Source organism: Phaenicophaeus curvirostris, chromosome 8, assembly GCF_032191515.1.
Source record: "Phaenicophaeus curvirostris isolate KB17595 chromosome 8, BPBGC_Pcur_1.0, whole genome shotgun sequence".
Classification (NCBI taxonomy): Eukaryota; Metazoa; Chordata; class Aves; order Cuculiformes; family Cuculidae; genus Phaenicophaeus; species Phaenicophaeus curvirostris.
Window position 1 is genome coordinate 37,516,917 of NC_091399.1, and position 13,147 is coordinate 37,530,063.

The window sequence follows — 13,147 nt, forward strand, 5'->3', positions numbered from 1 at the left end:
AGGTGCATCAGTGACTGTTCCTGTTTGCCTATGTTTGGTATGCAATCAGTCATCTGTTCAGATTTTCAGTCCTGAAAAGTACTGGCATAAAACAGTGAGGTACTATAGGAGTCTGAAAGTTTGTATTTCCTTGCCCTTCTTTCCCTCCCTTCACTGGAAAAATAGCAAGTAAGTGTGTCGGCTCTCAGTGAGAGAGAGAGCGAAGCAGAAGAAATCAAGTTTTTAAATGGACTACAGTGCTTTTGCTATAAGGACAGTAGTCAGTCCATAGAATACCTTTATTGGGTCCCATTTTCTTAAAATTCGAACAGTGCCTTCTGTCTAAATAACTTTTGCTCTTGAAATCAAAGTCTGGGAAATTAATTAATGCCAATGTTTGCTTCAGCCACTGATGAAGAATCAGTCATTGTGCAGTGTGAGCCGATACATTATAAGGCATCAGACATCAGGAAACAGCACGTGGTCAGAATATGTTGCTAATGGCACCACCTGTTCTTTTCCATGGACTGAACACACACATACCATCACAGTTTTAGCCGTGAATTCAATTGGAGTTTCTTCAGTTAATTTTAATTTAACTCTGTCACAGCAAATGAGCGCAGGTAAGAACACCAATTAGTAACCATTCTGAGATGTGGAAATTGCTAGGAATCCTTGTGGTGCTTTTGGAAAAAGCTTTTTTGTAATAAAATTAATTTTGTTAGTATAAAAAATGTTTTATGATGATAAATTCAGCTGTATATGAGAAACAGACTCTAAATCTAATCAACAGAGCTATTTGAAAAATAAAATTTCCATCATGTGAAAATCTTAATGATCTTTTGACTTGGGAAGAGAGTTGTTTCACTGGGCTGTCTTCCCTCCACTAACAGAATATAAAATAATTAATCAAAGAAAAAAGTAAAATCTTACTGCAGAGCTGATCTTTCATCTACTTTGTGTTTGGAACACCCAACATTCCTGCTAGGGAATGTTTTGTTGTTTCCAAAATGAAACATGGTCTGGTTTCTCTGGCTGCTCACCTGACAAGCTGCCAGGGTACATAGTTTTCAGAGGTTTGGCTTTATTTCCTAAGCAGCCTCTTCATTGATTCAGCTGCTCTCTGCTTTATTAATAAAATAAAAGCTATTGCTTTTGAATGCTTCCGCTGTGTAACATTCATATGCAGATATGTGCTGTGGGAAACATTACTGCAGTCTATTTGTAGAACTTTACTGCTTTACTTTTAAAAGCATTTTTATGGATAAAATCCTTTCTGATGTTGTCTGTAAGGATATTCTGGATACCCAGTGGTTGGTAGCAGATGTAATAGGAAGCATTTGTCTGCCTGGATTGTGATCGTGGTGTATTACTTAGTGAGATTTAATAGGATTTAGCTTAAAGGCTCTCAATGTGTGCTTTACTAGCTAAATGTTGACAGTTCAGTTGCTGTCTAAGTTTTTGGCTGAGGATTGATAATTAAGGAGGCACATAGGGGAATCAGAATATTTCTTTCATCTCTGATAAGAAACTTGATCTATTTAGTGTTTGAAATAGTTGGTTTACCCAAGGTTTGCTGGCTTAAAGTGAAATATGTTTGCTGAGGAGAACTAAAGATCAGGCTTTATTATATAGAAGATAAGTAAACAAGTGAATGATAAGGTGCTGAAACCATAGCAGTAATGCACGTGCGTGTAGTTTATAGCATACACCTCTCCTGCTAGCCCAGCTCTCACCTCACTTTTGTCTGAGCTCATGTAATTAATGGCTGTTTTCTCCTTATTCTGCCAGTGAATGTTGTTCAGTCACTTAATGCTTACCCAGTGAACAGCACTTGTGTGATTTTGGTTTGGACGCTTTCACCTCAAATCTATTTAATAACATCTTTTATTGTTGAATGGAAGAACCTTGACAAGGAAGAGGAGATGAAATGGGTGCGAATTCCTCCAAATATTAGTAAATATTATCTTTATGGTGAGTGTGCACTTGAAAATATAATAATAATTGTAATGGAACAGAAAATGTAGTGTTACTGAGCTCTCGGAATCCTTTTCCCCCCTCTCTCTTTCTTGATTATCATTAGAAGACTGACTGTAAAGGATTGACTGTTGCATTAATAATCAGGTTGACAAAGAATGAAGCTCAGGAGTCTATTCATTTTTTGTCAATACAATAAAATTAGTTCTGGAATATTGACTACAGCAGCTAATTATCTAAGGTGATATGTGCGTTTTAGCTTTAATCTTAGAAATTTTTACAGTAGCTCCATAAAGGTGTTAATTCTGTGACAGAATAATGTTAGATTATCCAGTATAGATTAAATCTTTTAGTCTTCTATTTTAAAGTATGTATCTATAAAAGCTGCTTTCATTATTCCTCCGTCTGGGCTGATCTGAGCTCTGATATGTGACCAGAGCCTCTGTGGAGGTAATTGTTTAAAAGCAGGATATAAGTTTTGATTCAAAAGGCTGATTTCCTCTTTCTAGATCACTTTATTCTGATTGAGAAGTACCAGTTCAGCCTGTACCCCGTGTTTGCTGGAGGAGTTGGCAAATCCAGAACAACGGATCGGTTTACCAAAGGTGAACTATAGGATCTTTCTGCATGTTGTTTACAAAATAGGAGCTTGTAAAAGTAAACTTTAAATGTGGAAGAAGTCTGTATCTTCAGACAAAAAGGTCGATAATAAAGTAATTGTAATATAACTATCCCATGATAGGGGCGTGGTCTACATGGCACCAGGCTTGCTGGCATTGGATGGGACTCACCTTTATTAAAAGGGGGAAGGAGTCTTTGCTCACAAGCCAGTGGGGCTCACTGGTGGGGATTTAAGCTAGACTTGAAGTGGGAGGATGAGGATATCAGTCTTACCTGTGACCAGCTGTGGGATGACACACCAGGGTTAGAGGGATGGGGTGTTAGCGAGAGTCCTCAGCCTGTGTTTCTGAGATGTGCTGCTATGCTGCAGCACACTTCAGGTCTTGTGGAGATCAGCCAGGGACTTCTGAGGTAATGGGAACCGGCAGGGAAATGCCAGGGAAACAACTCCAAGTAATTAAGTTATGTTCCTCTAGGAAGGTGACACAGCCCAGCTGAAGTGCCTCTACACCTATGCGCGCAGAAGTGCCTCTACAACATGCTTGTAGAAAGCTATGACCTGGTTGCCTGTGATTCTATAAACAGGGGTCTAGACTTCAGATGCTTTAATTAGCAAGATGGGATTAATTGTGTGAGGAACCTGAATTCCCATACATGTAACTTAACAGCTGAGATCCCAGGTCCCTGTGATTCTTCATTCTCCAGTTGTGGACTATCCTCTTGTTTCATATGCTCTGATTTCATTTCTTAATAGCATGTGAGCAGTGGGCACCTCCCTCGTGGATGGAGGAGTCACCTCAGTATTTAAAATCATTCCTTCCTGTCTGTCTGTTTGCTTTCAAGGTAAAGGCTTGTTGATGTGCAATAAAACTGTTCAGGTTTTGTGTGTTTAAGCTGTTTTATTTCCCTATTGCAAACTATTTGTTTACAGACGAATTATTTTACTGCATTGTTATCTGAATTCCTTCTATTTCCAGGTGGATTTGAAAACGAGAATAATGCCAGCTTCTATGTGGTTCTGCCAATAGTTATTTCAACCTCTGTTTTGTTGCTTGGAGCATTGCTGGTTTCGCACCAAAGGCAAGTTATTTGTTATTGTATAAAAGTCCCAGAAGGCCTTTAGAAGAAAGTGATGCAGCTGAGATGATGCCTGTCAGCCGAACTTGTGGGGAGGGTCTGTCTGGGTGCAGTTAGGAATTATTTTTATTGTATTTTTTATGCCCTGTACTGAAAGACAATGGACTATGTGGAATATAGCACCAGGAATTAAAGCGTCCTGACTGCACAGGCTTGTTACATCATACAAGTCAAATCATTGCCCTCTCGGGTCTAGCGTCCTTGCAGTGAGATGATGATCAGTGCTCTTCATTTTTGCTGGGAAGTGTCACTTCAGCCTGTACCATGTATTCCTTACTTCTGCAGAGCGATTTGTGGGCGAGTTAATGAGTGTCATGTGCTTTGAATCTGTGAAACACTCAGAATTCCATATTTAATTGTCATCACAAAGTAGGGTCTGAAGTACAAGACAGTTGAAAAAAACCAAAACCCTCTGAGCTTTGCAGAAGGTGGGTGGGAATCATTGTCAGCAAAGACTACCACTACCTCTCATATTTTGCAAAACTGTCACCTGGTATGTCACTTCTTTATTTCTTTATTTTTTCTATTCAGTTTTGACCATCGATGGTCATCAACCCATCTCAAATGGGTTGTTTCACTGTCGTAGTGTTCTGGATAAATAAAATTGCACAGATTCCTTTTCGGACATAGCAAAGGTGAATGACAGCAGTACAGAATGTATGAGAACAGTACCAACTCCAAAATTTACCTAACGTTTCAGAATGAAGAAACTGTTTTGGGAAGATGTTCCAAACCCCAAGAATTGCTCCTGGGCGCAAGGAGTTAATTTTCAGAAGGTGTGTATTTCCCTGGTGATGCTTCTTCCCCCACCCAGTGGGTCTTAAAGCTTTTTGCTTAATACTGATCTCTACCTATTGGTTAGACCAGACCTCACCTGAATTAGTGAAACAAGCAACTCGAATCCTCTCAAGTCAGCAGTACAGCAGTTTTCTCCACTCTGGAGAGCAGATAGCTGGAAATGGGCCAGGACCAGAGACCAACACCTCTCTTGAATGCTGGGAGTGTTTAAATCTCAGGGCAGTGAGTACATTAGTTGCAGAATCCCATGGGTGTAATGCTTGTGCACCTTGGTGAGTGCCACGTGTATCAAAGATCAGATTCTTTGCTGGGCTAAATTGCCTCTCTGTTTGGCATGTGAATTGGGAGTTATGATGTGATGAGCTGTGACAAGGAAGATTCTTTACATGGACTTAGCCAGTTTGCACCAGCAGAGAAAGTTTCTTATGATCCCAGAGCTGGACCATTAGATTATTGCATTAAAGCAATAATCTAAATTCAGGCCTGTTATTTCTAAAAGAAAGAACATCTAATGGCAGAAGATTTTTCAGGTATTTAATATGTGTTCCTAGTGAAGGTTTTTTTTCCTCATCTTTTATTTCGTTTCATTTTGTTTAAACAGAGAATGGACATTCTTTGAAGTCTGATCATGGTTGCTGCCTGCTGAACCAGCTCCTAGGCTTCCTATATAGAATGTTAGAAGATCTTTCTATTTGTATTCAGGCGACAGGAAGCACAGATGCAATATAGTGCTCATTTTTTTAAATAGGATGAATCCTGGAAGCAGCTCTGTCAAAGATCTAAAATGCCCTTGCAAAAATTTGGAGTAAGTGCCACATTACAGACCAAAACCCAGTTTGTCACTTGCACAGGCAGAAGCACTTGCTTTAGGTTTGTCATCTTTAACTTCTGTTTTCTGCCCTAGTGACTTGTGGCAGGCAAGGGGCTGAATACTTTCAAGCCCTGGCTTTCAAAAGAAGTTGAAAGAGCCCAGCCCTTCCCAGGGTGCGGCGTGGAAGCAGACATCAGAGTGGTTTAGCTTGAGTGCAAGATCTGCCCAGTTATTGACTTCACTTCAAAATGCTTTTTTATTCTCAATATTTGTTTGAATTGAGAGCTAGCTTGGGAGTTCCCGCTGACTCCAAGCACATCAAAGTGAGGATATCTCTTATTTGCGGAAGTACTTGCTTGTTTTGAACTTTTTACATGCATTTGGGTGCAGCAGCAACTCAGAGAATGCAGGAAAAGTGTGTGTTCTTTACTGTTGTTTTCTTTGCTTCCTTTTCCCTGAAAATACCAATGTGTGTGTTATTTATATGACGTCTTCAGTTGTTATCCTTTAAACATGCAGCCACATCAGTGCAGATGCTTGGATAATCTCTAACATTAGATCTGTATTTAGAAAGAAAAGCCAGAAATCTTAAGGAAAATCTGGTTTTGATGGTGTTAAGGCAGTTTCTGCTTATATTTTTACTTACAATTTTTATGTGACTTTTTGATGTACTGAAGCACTTACTTCCCTGATGCACCATGCTGTGTGTTTTAATGTTAAATGAAGCGCCTGGAGATCCCTCTGTTAGGGAACACGTAACTATGATGGGATGGAGGGAAGAGCGGTTATTTTCTGGCCTTGTGGCGGCAGTCACACTGACCAGTGTTAGCAGAGCTGGTGCCTCTGGCTTGTTCTGGAAAGCTAAGTCTGTTTTATTTACTCAGTTTGTTAAATTCCATACCAGTCTGACATGTGTACTTCCATGGCTGCATCCTAGAAAGGGCTGGGCTCTTTGAGTAGCCGTTAATTGCAGCAGTGTAAGTTGTACTGATGCACCTCTATTTGTTTTTTTTTTTTCATCTGTAGCTTGTGACAATTCCCACTGTCCCTGATTGCAAAAGTGGATGAAATCTGCAGGTTGTATTTAGCACGTTGGAAATGATTTTCCTCACTACTGGTAGAGTGGAAATAAGTATATTAAAGTTGATGAAGTTTTACCTAGGAAAGGAGGGTAAAGTCATGCCCAAGCTGACACCCTGGTGATACTGCTCCATGTTCATATGCATTGTTCCATAATAATGGAAAAGAAATGATGCATGCAAGTATGAAAGAAATTGAAGTTTGACATGATTTTTGGCAGCTTGTTATGCAGTAGGAGGCATGCCTCTTCAGTACATTGTGCTAATCTTACTGGAAAATGTTGGTTAATGTTAATTCCACTGAAGGCTCAATGCCTGTCTTCATATTAGCATAACCATCTCTCCCTTGCATTCTGAGTGTACAAGGCTAGAACACATTCTTTGAAACCATTTGTTCAGGTCCAAATCCTGCCTTTGTATGTGTGCATGGAATTTCTAGTAGAAAAAGCAGTGTGTGGTATTTGTATGGTATTTTTCTGTAGTTATAATAAGCATTGATCACACAAGTAGCCTATATGCCACTGCTGGAAAGTTCTGATGTCTGTCTGAAGGAATTTGATGTACAAATCCTGTCTTGTCCTGGTACATATCAGTATTAAACCCTTGAGTCAACATCTGATCACTACTTTGTATATTCAATATACGTTACTTTCTATATATTCAATAGAGCACATTTAGTACTTCAGAACAGCATTTGTTCGTTATTTTACTGTATTGCTCATAGCAGCAAGAAGTTAAAGTTGTAATCTAAACCAGGCAAGTCATACATCTAGAATGTGTCTTGCAAGCCTTTACGTGTACGCATAATGTCAGAATCATAAAAATTCCTCTTACTTGCTCAATAAAATAGTAAATAAAATTAAAAAAGCTTTAGGACCTAATGTTGGAGAAATTACTCAAACACAACTGCAAATATTTTACAGGAAAACTAAGATGGAAATTAAAATCAATCTTGCAAAGGCTCATGCATATCTAAATTCCTCCGCTATGTCCAAGGGCTGATATTCAATGTGTAAAGGTAAATATATGTGTAAGTCAAAAAATGGTCATGGCAGAATTAGGCTAGTGGCTTATTTTATATATCTGTGTTTAGCGACTAGAGTGCAAAGTAATTTTGTCTTTAACCAGACTCAGGCATGGTAACTGGCTACAGCTTGGAGGTAGTCTGCTGCTTATGAGACAAGTAGAACTTAAAACCTAAACTGAACAGGAGAGCAAACTACAGTGTTGCTTGGATTTCCTTGTTTGTTTGTATCTTATTGCATCTGGTGAGCAGAGTTTGGGAACTGGAGACCTGGGACTATGACTTTTTCTCCTGAGTTGTATGCAACTACTTTGCCTATTGTTTAACACAGTTTGTGCCCAAATTACAGTGTGCGTGCACACGCTGTAGAAATACAGTGCTATTCACTTGTAACTGCTGATATGCTACAGTTCGACGTTTTCTCAGGATGGTGAGTTATGCATTGTAGTCAATTAAGTATGCGACCTGTTTTAGTAAGTGATGTGTCCAAGTTGACAGATGGTGGCCTTTGTCAAACAACGTTCCTGCCTTTGAATGTTATGTATAATATTTAATCTTTGCTGGCAGTAGTCTCTGTATGCTTTCTGTGGTACCCATATGCATTTTTAAGAGCAGATCCTGAGGTCTGGGGTGAGGGAGCAAGCAGAATTTGGAAGAAATATAAACTATCTCTGTTCAGGATAAAGCAGCTGCTGGTTGGAGGAGGGCAGGTGTATCGGGAGGAAACATGGCTTTTTGGTTCTTCAAAACTTTCCTGGTAATGTGTGTCTCCCACTTGGAAATACCACTGGGCAATACACACTGAAAGGACTGTTAATCGGCTTCGGCACAGCAGTGCTGGTGTTCCTGTGTCAGCTCATAGCAAAGCTGTGAGAGGGAGGGTAGTTTTCATCAGGCAATACAAGTAATGATTATTATGGCTTGATATGTACAATATAGTAGGAACCTGCAGCCCGTTTGAATAGCTGGTTACTTTTATATGTGATTATTGAAGTTGTTTTGAAGACTAGGAGAGATTCCGGTGTGCAGATTTCAGTGTGGGAAAGTGATGGATTTGTGTATGGGAAGTACCAAGGCACTTAGAAACCCGCTCACCAGCTTTGCCACGTGAGGGCATTGGCGTTACTGATAGCTAGCCTAAGATATGCAAGTTAGTTTACTCTTTTCTGTAATTGCATAGTAGGCTAAGCATTTTGACATGTTCCTCATTGTTTTGGCAGCTTTCCTACTGTAGAATATGGTTTGCTAATATACACGAAAACTGTTTTTATCTGTGTGTTTTGTCTTGAGTTCATTAGGAAATATATATTTTTCAAGTGAATTTTCCTTTGTAGCTAGGAGTTTCAGTTTTACTGTCAGTTCATGCTGTTGTGTGTTTTACATGCATGTATAGTAGGGAGGAGTAAAACATACTCTCTCCAAAATAAACGTATGTTTCTCTTCACGCATTTCAAACATACAGCTGCTATTCAGATGGGAATGCTCTAAAAATACTGTGGAAAGGTTGAATTTGACCCTAGATAATGTAATCCTGGCAGGGAAAGTTACTTTAGTTGACATGTAAATTATTATGTCTGTTGTTTTTACAGTCTAAATAAAAAGCCAAGGATACCTAAGGGCATAAGAACTTTGTCTTGCAAAGCACTTTTGTGCGTTTTTAACAATATCTGTGTGGTTATTAATATTGAAGTGAATAGGACCATTTGGCTCCTTCTTGTTTAGCTGAAATGTTATGCTGTCTTGGCTGGAATCCTGAGCACTTCACAGAATGCTTGCTTTGCAGTACCTGACACAAACAGGTTCTCACATTTTTGTCTTGTCCCTCAATCATCACCTACACACAGACATAAAGAAAAGAAGAAATGTGGTTTAGAGCGTTTTCAACTATATACTTGTGCTAAAACTGTGGGGGGTTCGTCTGCAATTATTAAAATTAGTAGCTGCATACTGAAAGAAAGCTATTAAATAATAGATGAACATTAAAATATATCTTTTCTTCTAGCCTGAAACTTTTGAGCATCTTTTTATCAAGCACCCTGAAGCAATGTCATTCGACCCTCTTCTTCTGGAACCAGAAATAGTGCTGGAAGACATAAGTGTTACCAAAGTATTGAAAAAAGAAGACACACAAGATTTTTTAGTAATCAATTCAATGTTTACAAACATTCAAGACTCTGAACGTGACTCTGCTTGTTCTAGCAGCCATTTCAATAGTAGTAGCTTCTCTGAGAGCTCCTGTGATGACCAAATCAGTGGAAAACTTACAAGGCAGACTGATATTAAATATGCTACTGTTATCACTAGCTCCAGATCAACTGGGCTTTACGAAGAGAAGGTAAATCTAAGAAGTTGTTTTGATAGATGCTTCTTAGCTGAAGATTCCTTGGTTACAGGCACCTTCTCAGGTAGCTCCTGGGAGGTGGGAAATGAGCTGTTCCTCGTATTGCCTGATCCACCTGGCAGGCAGCCCAGCAAGACTCTTTCCCTTATTTCTTCAGAGGGATTTTCAGAGCCATCAGATCAGGATGACACTTTCACAGATGGAGATAGTGCTGAGCGGAGCCTGTATTACCTGGGGATAACATCACTGGAAAAAAGAGAAAATGACATTTTTTTAACAGAAAGCTCTGGGGTGATGTGTCGGTGCCATACAGCTGAACCACTCGAAGACATGGGGTTTCTTCAGCACACACCTCCTCATTTAAACTCATTTAACCAAAGTAGCCTGAAGTATAAAGCCATTGTGCCATATGTGCCGCAGTTTCAGGTGACTGCTGCCAAAGTGCAGGAGACCACAGAGAAAAAGTCTTAAGTCATCACACCAAAATTTGATACTCTTAATGTTTTGGGTTTTTTTAGGTGTTGGTATGTTCCCCTGTTTTTCCCTCTCCTGACTTCTTTCAGGAGCTCTCCTATTTCAAAGCTAGGTAACTGATTCTGTATTTGAATGCCAGGATTTTAGAAGGAAGAAATTCCATTTCTTGACCTAATTTTCAAACGTGAGGCCGTCCTTTAGACATCTGCTTGTGTTCATCAGCCTCTGGTGCCAAATTGTCTGTTGTTGGTGCCTATTATGCCTATGTCTGAGCACCCCCATGAAGAACTGCAATTGAAATTGAACTCTGTGCCATAGGTGTTGAAGTGAGGGAATGGGACGTGATCCAGATGCAGCCTGTGCTCACGCTCAATCCATAGGCTCTGTGCTAGGCTGTAGTCTGTCCCCAGGGCACAGCCTCCGGCAGATCTACACGCCCTCTGTAGCCACAAAAATAGATGGCCACCACATTACTTGTCGGTAGGCAGAGCAGAGCAGCCCCTCCCAGGTGGTGTTAGTGATGTCAAGAGACTCTTCTTCCAGCTTGGGAGATGTGGAGGAGTCAGGGCTTTTGCAGGACTTGGTGTGGAGATTCCCAAACGCTCCTCAAGGGCTAGGAAGGGTTCAAGCAGGCTGCACCAAATGAGCACATCTTTCTCATGTGGACTAAATGGCCCTTTATGGTCCCAGTGTGGATTGCACCCAGTTCTGTAGCAGTGTGCTTCCTTCAGTTTACTGTTGTAGAACAGGACCATGTTTTCCGCAGGAGGGAGCACAGTGTGTCTGTTGGCGGCGCAGACCCGTACACGTTCCTTCTCTGGGAGTAAAGTATCTCTTCAAACATGTCAGCAAACTGTGGTGAAAGAGCCTATTCTTGGTTTAGGGTTTGCTTGAGGGCTCCAAGAGCAAGATAGAAAGGAGCAACCCGAGACTGATATATGTATATGTAGGGTGGGTTTTGAGGGGGAAAAGCTCAGATGTGTCATTTCCTTGGGAATGATTTGTGACCGCCTCTGGTTGCTCAGAACGACTGCCAGGTTGTGATACATCGCTATCCACTTGAACTGTACAAATACCTAATATATTTGTTAGGCGCTTCTTTTTTTCCTTCAAAATCCTGATGTATTTATTGCTTAGCTGACATCTGTGTTAAATTGAGCCTATGAATACACAGATGGTCTGCATGAAAAAACAGGCAGAATGCTGTTTTTCAGTTGTTGAAAGGGGGGCCCTGACCAATGACAGCAAACTTGCAGCTGCTGTAACTGCTTTTCCTTTGAAGGAAATTGAATATTCATCAGTAGCATCAAAGAGCTGTAAAAGAAACTGTGAGGTCAGAGGCATGTGCTGAACAGGGGACCAGTGTATAAAACACTCCCTGAAGAAGTAACAGTTCCAGTAGCTTAAGAATTACAGTGCTGCAAGGAGAGGAAGAGAATCAAAATTCTTGTGGCCGCATTAATTGTGGGGTGTTATCCAGGTAAAATTATGTACTTGGAAGTAAAACCTCTACTTTTTTGTTCCTGAACATGAGATTCTAGGACAAATGGTACTGCTGTAAATCTAGCATCTCTCCCAAGCCACTTTCCTAAGAACTTTCAGGAGAAAAAGCATTAATTTGATCTGAGGATCCTGTGGTTTTGATCTTCCGTGAGCTAGCCTGTCTGTATGGACTTGGAGAAGTCAGTTTGCCTTCACAAGCCCTGCTCCATTCAACTGAAAAGCTTCAAACAGGAGGAAATTTACATCTTGCATCTCCACCGTATTTTCTGGGATGAGCAGGTAAAGAAAACCACATTTATTTTCAAGCCAAATATATTTTTTCTTCTTTGTAGTTAGTGAATATTTTTGTATACGTGCCTTTTCAAAGAACTACTTTGAGGACCTAAAAAAGATGAATATATTGTGTATTCCAAAGCTGAATTTATATAAAACTTACACAGGCAATTAAAAACAGAAGGGCAAAAATGCAGCAACAGTAGTAAATGGTAGATGTGGAAGCACTTTAATATTAGTTATAAGAAATCCCATAGAGGAAAAGGGACCAAAGCTAATGTATATCTGCACTTTGAATTTAAGACGAGGTTTATAAAAAACCCACTGCTTTTTCTCAGACAAGCTGCTAACCTGACTTTTACTGGGGTCTTCATTTGTGGATGTGGAATATGACACAAATCTAATGTACTTGTTTCAATTATATTATGTGTGGCCAGGGGGGATTAAAACTTGTTTTTCGTTAGTAATCACATTTTCAAGTGACAGTGAGTTTTGATCAGAGGCAGCAGGGACAAACCTGAGGGTTCCCACAGAGTTCCAGAAGGAAAGCTGAAGTTAGTACCCAGGGGAATGTTAAACTTGGAATTCACCTGAAAAAAGAAATTCTCTCCTGCTGGCTTATAGACTTGATGCAGCACAAGGGAACGGACTTGGGTGCTAGATTCTGCTTCTCCTGGTGGTTTGTCTGCCAGATCACCGTCCCTTGGGCACTGGAGTCTGAAGATGCAGCGAGGCTGTTGTAGGTCTGCTGCCCCACCAAATCGCCCCACTAATGTCACAGGGATCCCTCACATGGTGCAGCTGAATTAGGGGTGTAAGACCTAGATTCCTGCACATCAGCTCCCTCCTGCTGTTAACCTGGGATGCAGAGGTAATGTGAATTATTGAAATGTGCTTTTGTGAGAGCTACCATAGCAGAATGGTGTCACCTTTGTTGGAGGAGAGGCTCCCCTTCCAGGGCCCTGCTGAAACGTCTTGCTGTTGGGAAGAGAGTAATGCAGTTCTCTGTTGACTGGTATAATAAACACATGGCTGATCGTGAGGTTTGGATCTCTTTCATTACTCTGTCTAGAAAAAAATGATTTAGTTATGTTTGAAGGTTGTATTTCACAAGAAATAAAAAGCTCACA

At 40.3% G+C, this 13,147-nt stretch overlaps 1 protein-coding gene across 1 annotated transcript in view; it reads left to right on the forward strand.

The window, feature by feature from the left end:
* Positions 1-11,770, forward strand: part of LEPR (leptin receptor) — a 37,905-nt gene extending 26,135 nt beyond the window's left edge. The window contains exons 13-18 of the mRNA XM_069861953.1: positions 386-602; positions 1,771-1,953; positions 2,466-2,561; positions 3,555-3,657; positions 4,415-4,490; positions 9,429-11,770. Of these exons, the coding sequence (XP_069718054.1) occupies positions 386-602; positions 1,771-1,953; positions 2,466-2,561; positions 3,555-3,657; positions 4,415-4,490; positions 9,429-10,238 (1,485 nt within the window). The 3' untranslated portion in view covers positions 10,239-11,770. The remainder of the gene's footprint in view (positions 1-385; positions 603-1,770; positions 1,954-2,465; positions 2,562-3,554; positions 3,658-4,414; positions 4,491-9,428) is intronic.
* The last annotated feature ends 1,377 nt before the right edge of the window (positions 11,771-13,147 follow it).